The sequence below is a fragment of the Myotis davidii genome, unplaced genomic scaffold, assembly GCF_000327345.1.
Source record: "Myotis davidii unplaced genomic scaffold, ASM32734v1 scaffold732, whole genome shotgun sequence".
NCBI lineage: Eukaryota > Metazoa > Chordata > Mammalia > Chiroptera > Vespertilionidae > Myotis > Myotis davidii.
In genome coordinates, this window is record NW_006284349.1 from 2,591,333 (window position 1) to 2,597,375 (window position 6,043).

At 45.5% G+C, this 6,043-nt stretch overlaps 1 protein-coding gene across 1 annotated transcript in view; it reads left to right on the forward strand.

The window, feature by feature from the left end:
* PTPN21 (protein tyrosine phosphatase, non-receptor type 21) overlaps positions 1 to 6,043 on the forward strand; it is a 65,345-nt gene that overhangs the window by 51,294 nt on the left and 8,008 nt on the right. Inside the window, exons 13-14 of the mRNA XM_015571307.1 lie at positions 4,082 to 4,219; positions 5,302 to 5,523. Of these exons, the coding sequence (XP_015426793.1) occupies positions 4,082 to 4,219; positions 5,302 to 5,523 (360 nt within the window). The remainder of the gene's footprint in view (positions 1 to 4,081; positions 4,220 to 5,301; positions 5,524 to 6,043) is intronic.

Here is a 6,043-nt window from a genome sequence, read left to right on the forward strand (position 1 = left end):
TGCCCTTTCCATAGCATCTACCATGCGCTTTACCGTGTCCATTCTACAACAGGCCCATTGTTCCTGCGGACGAGGAAGCAGACTCAGATATGAAGTAGCTTTCCAAGGTCATAGATTGAGTGAGGGACCAACTGGAGTTTTAAACCCGTGTTTATCTCTGCAACGTGTTCTCTTATCTGCTACACTGTTCTCGGGCGAGTTATAGTGTATGTAATGTTTTGTTCCATAATAACCGCTTATCTAAGCCTCGCTGTTCTCGGCCTTTCCACGGAAACCTTTTAACTTTGAGTCCCCACGCTTTGACCGAGCCTGTGTGGCCTTGGCCTGCCGGGGTGTCCACTCTGAGACATCTCGCTGCATCGCTCAGGCTTCCGCTCCTCACTGCCTGGGCCTCCACCCCCAGCCGACAGCCATGCACTGACCTGTCCGTCCTGTCTCACATTGCTCCCCATGTCCTGGCAGCTAGGACTCCTCATCTCTGCCAGGCAGCAAACTCAGACTTGGGGGCCCATCGCAAGTGTGGTTCCGGCCTTGTATTTCAGATCCTCTGAGATGCTGGAAGCATCTCCATAAATAGGAAAAAATTCCCCCAGTGTTATTGTGCTTATGAAATAGATAAATATCCATAAATTGAAACTACTTACAGTCATGCTGTGGATTTAACTATGTTTTCTTTTAATGAATTTGGGGTTTGGATAATTGAAGTTTACTTTTAATTTGGGGGGAGAGCACATTCTTTTTTTAAAAATATATTTTATTGATTTTTTTACAGAGAGGAAGGGGGAGGGATAGAGAGTTAGAAACATCGATGAGGGAGAAACATCAAGCACCTGCCTCCTGCACACCCCCTATTGGGGATGTGCCCGCAACCAAGGTACATGCCCTTGACTGGAATCGAACCTGGGACCCTTGAGTCCGCAGGCCGACGCTCTATCCACTGAGCCAAACCGGTTAGGGCGGGAGAGCATATTCTTACTCACCTACCTGTGCTAGTGGTTCTCAACCTTCCTAATGCCGCGACCCGTTAATACAGTTCCTCATGTTGTGGTGACCCCCAACCATAAAATTATTTTTGTTGCTACTTCATAACTGTAATTTTGCTACTGTTATGAATCATAATGTAAATATCTAATATGCAAAATGTATTTTCATTGTTCGCGACCCCCAGGTTGAGAACTGCTACAGGCCCCTGCCTCAGGTTGGCTGAAGGTGTGGGCCCATAGTCAGTGGCTCAGGGTGGGGCAGGGGGTGGATGTGTCTTCCCCAGCGACCCTGCTGGGGCCCCTGAGCCAGCTGCACAGTCCCTTTCATAGTTATTACTCTCCCCTGAGTACATCAAGACCTGTCCATCATTTCCATGTGACCCGAGTCTTTTCCCCAAACGATGCTTGTTCTGAGTGTGGTCCAGTAGTCAGGCCTCTTGTCACTGTGCGTTTTTAGTGAGCCTAGCAAGTCCTGCTAAATCTGAGGATTTTGACCAATTTGGTTCCCTAAAAACACAGATTTTCTCTCTCATTGACTTTTAAGACCTACAGTATTAATTTAATAAAGCTATGTGATTGGCTGTGCTTTTGCTCCCCTTCTTTTCCCATAAGGGATTCTCTTTATTTGAAACACATGCATGGGAACTGGGGCCAGGGGACAGGTACAGGACCAGATAGTGGGGAAACTGGTCTGAGTCTAGACCCTGTCTTTTTTTTTTAAAGTATATTTTTATTGATCTCAGAGAGGGAAAGGGAGATAGAAACATTGATGGAGAGAGAATCATTGATCGGCTGCCTCTTGCACGCCCCACACTGGGGATCTAACCCGCAGCCTGGGCATGTGCCCTGACGGAATCGAACTGTGACTTCCTGGTTCATAGGTTGGCACTCAACCATTGAGCCACGCCAGCCCTGGGTAGAGCCTGCCCTTTTTTTTTTTTTTTATTCTCTGCTCAGTGGGCCAGACCCTCATGTACCACAACCTCAGCTTCCCTGTCTGTCACACAGAGGCAGTCAGTCATCTCTGCTCTGCCTGCTGTGGCATGAAGTTCTCTGTAAGGATAGGCATGGAAATTGCTTCTGAATTCTATATGCAGCATAACTGATATCATTGGAAGGTACTATTTATTGTTTTGACACCAATTACCTTCTCTCTATACAAAGAGGCAGCTGTGTGACCTTGGCCAAGCTTTTTAATCTCTGACTCAGTTTTCTCTTTTGTCAAGGAAGATGAGCCCAGAGAGTTGTTGGGGGGGACAAAGTGAGCTCCTGGCACCCAGGAAGTGCTCAGATTTAACACATTACTGTGATGTGGCACCGTACATTTAGCTTCCCAGCTTCCCAAGAATTGACTAGCTCAGCCCTATTTACCATTGTATCATTTAACTCTTACAACCAAGAAACTCAGCTCACAGGGCAATGTGAATTGAGGTTATAGAGGTTTCGGATTAAAAACAGTGACATAAATTGCAGACAAGCAGGATCACTTTAGAACTCTCCACCCATCTCCACCTCAGGGACTTGATCGCTATCTGAAAAGGTGGACTGGTTTGAGTGCTCATGCAGCTGCATAAAGATGTTCTTTTCGTTGCAACCTTAGTATGGTGTGGTGGTTCTCACGTTAAGAAATCACTTGCAGGTGTTTAAAGCCACATGTTTGTACTCTCAGGTCTAAGTAAAAGGGGTATTCGAGGCTGCTTTTGACTGTATGCCCCTTTCTTCAAACACTGGCCTTAGAACTGGGCTGACAGCCAATCAGCTTCCTCCAGCTGATCCCAGCCAGGGCATCTTGACCCACCACATCCTGGCTGGTGAGAACTGACCTTTAAATCTTCAGGACTCTTTGTGATTCCATTGGTGTTACATTGACAGTTTGAAATAGGCCATGGTGGGAGTATTTGCACCAGGGAAATTGGCAAACTTGACAAATCAGAACTTTCCCCCACTGGAGGGCCAGTTGTTGAACATGTATCAGCCTACCACTGTGTTTTGCACACGTTAGAATCATCATGAAATTTTCGCCTGTACAGGAACCTTTTAACCTCCCTCTCTCACTTTGTTCCAGTCTCCCTCCTCCTCCCTACCTCCCAGGCTGGTAGAGCTGGTTTCTTTATGAGACAGAACTGAGAAAACCATTTTTTAAAAATTGGGGCTACTGTTGTTAGGATAATTGTGACTTCCAAGGAGGTGTAGACTAGCTAAGGAAACTTAGCATTCTTAGGCTTATTTGCTTTAGAGACAATCATTCATTTGAACAATAAGTTTAGGAACACTGCTTCTCAGGAGAGAGCTTCTGTTGATGTACTCTCTCTCTCTCTTTTATAAATATATTTTTATTGATTTTGGAGCGAGGAAGGGAGAGGGAGAGAAACATCAACATCGATGGGCTACCTCCTGCACGGCCCCCTACTGGGAATCGAGCTCGAAAACCTGGGCACGTGCCCTGACCGGGAGGTGACCTCTTTGTGTGTGGGTTGATGCTCAACCACTGAGCCACGTCGGCAGGATGTGATGATGTGTTCTCTTATATCCGATCTTTCTAATATTGTGATGGAGATTTCAGCCCTGTTTGATTTTCCTGGTTTAAAAACGTGGCGGTTCTGAGAGGTGTGGTGATCCAACTCAGGTCACACAAGTCTGAAACATAGACTTGCAGAACAGAACAGCAAGCTACCACAGAAAACATTCCATTTTTTCCAGAATGATTTAAAGAACTAATTTATATATTTTTATAAAATCATCAAAGCTAATTGCAATCAGATGATTGTATTTAAAACCCTTTTTATGGACAGCAGCTGATTTTTTTGGTGTGCCGAGTTGAAATTGGGGAGTTCTGTGCCGGAATGCTGTCTGCCGGGAGCCTCACCTTTCATTACAACAGAACCCCGAAACCGGCTGCATTTCAAAACCTCCTATCTGGGCGACTTATCAGGGCTTTGGCCTTGAAAGGAATGTCACCCTCCTAATATCTGTTAAACCAGTGTGTGCGCGCGTGTGTGAGGGAGCGCAATTTCTCCTGTTTGTTTCCAGTCTTCATTTTCTCTTCCAAGGGGCTGTACTTGTGTATATTTCACATAGACGTATCAATATTTTTATAGGGAATGAAAAAGAGCCGAGTAGATGCAAAAAAAATGGGTCCTCTCAAGCTGGCTGCCCTGAATGGACTGTCGCTGTCTCGCCTGCCTCTGCCCGACGAGGGGAAGGACGTGTCAGCCAGAGCCACCAATGATGAGAGGGTACGTACAGCGGGCTGGTCCCCTCCCCGGGAGAGCTGGGAACATGCTGCACGTCTGCTTCCTGGGATGCCAGTGCATTTTCTAACACATTCAGAGATCGTAAATGACTGTTAAGGAATTCTGTGATCTGAACCTCAAACTTGGGGCAGATTTATAGCTAATGTCTTAATGGATAAGTTCAGGCTGGAATGTTTTTTTTTTTCCCTTCTGAATGTTCTTTACCTCCTTCCAGCCATCTGTGGCAGTCTTGGTTTTTAATGGCTTTAAAGTTAGAGAGGAGATCTGCAAATGTCTATGGGAACACACAGGAAAGAGGGCAGATGTTGCTTTTCTTTCACTGAAAATTATCTCCATAGTAAAAGATTACAGAAACTTTCAAAACTTCCTTGGCAACCACGGTAGACATGAAGCACGCTAAGCAAAAATTAATTTGTTTACCACTGGGTCCCAGAGATGGTTTCCAACATTTACCCCTTTTTACATTTTTTAATATAATTTATTCATTGATTTTGGGATCAGTGATCCTACTCTAGGATTTCTCTAGGATTTACTGATCTCCACGGGGAATTTTCTGTTTTATAGGGATCACAAAACTGACCATAAATTAGAGAAAATGAATCCAACAAATTGCTTTAGGCCAGTTTTTCACCTTTAAATGGAACGTTTTTTGTGTTTTTTTTTTTAAATATATATTTTTTTATTGATTTCAGAGAGGAAGAGAGAGAAACATCAATAATGAGAGAGAATCATCGATTGGCTGCCTCCTGCACACCCCACACTGGGGACTGAGCCCACAACCCAGGCATGTGCTCTTGACTGGAATCGAACCCTGGACCTTTCAGTCCGAAGGCTGATGCTCTATCCAGAGCCAAACCAGCCAGGGCTAAACGGAATGTTTTTGCCTTTATTTCTCATCAGTACGATTATTTCATTTGCTGTTGTTATGGCTTGGTAAAAATTTAACTCTGGTTTCAACTAGAATTTTCACTAGTAGGTAATGCTAGACCTGAAGCAGCTGTGCAGTCGATGTATAGCTGTGCCTGTGACTTTACTCCTGTTGTCCCCCCGCATTCCGCTCACAGTGTAAAATTCTGGAACAGCGGTTGGAACAGGGAATGGTGTTCACAGAATATGAAAGAATCCTTAAAAAACGGCTCGTCGATGGGGAGTGCTCAACGGCACGACTCCCGGAAAATGCCGAAAGAAACCGATTCCAGGACGTGCTTCCCTATGACGATGCCAGAGTGGAGTTGGTCCCAACCAAAGAGAACAACACCGGGTACATCAACGCATCCCATATTAAGGTGAGAGGAGCATTCGCAACGGTGAACGAGACGTGAGGTTCTGAGTTCAAGGACAAGACTTAGAACGACATTCGCGCTTGCGTTCTGAAAACACCCTGGTTTTGACCCACTGTGAGAACTGCGTTATGTGGTAAACTGGGACTTCCAGGCGCCCAGGCCGGGCGGGCAGTGTTTGTCAACAGAGCTAGAGTCACCGTAGCTCTGACCACAGGCTAAACCATCTGCCCCCAGCAGTGCAATCAGGACTCACAACGCTGACTTGCCCAACTTCAGAACTTGGTCTTCCTAAATTTGAAGACCTCATCAGCTGCTCCTGAGAGAATCTATAAGCGAGACCTGATTTTTCCTCATGACAAACCTACGTATTTTTATGTAACAAAAGTGTCCGGTTTTTTTTTAGCGTTTTCCCCAAAGCTTTTACCTGGAATGGTGCCGTCTGCTCTCTTTGCACACTCCCCGCCATCACTCTTAAACAGTGTTTTGTTCTTTGAAGAGGCAGCACCGCCTTTTCCCTGGAAAG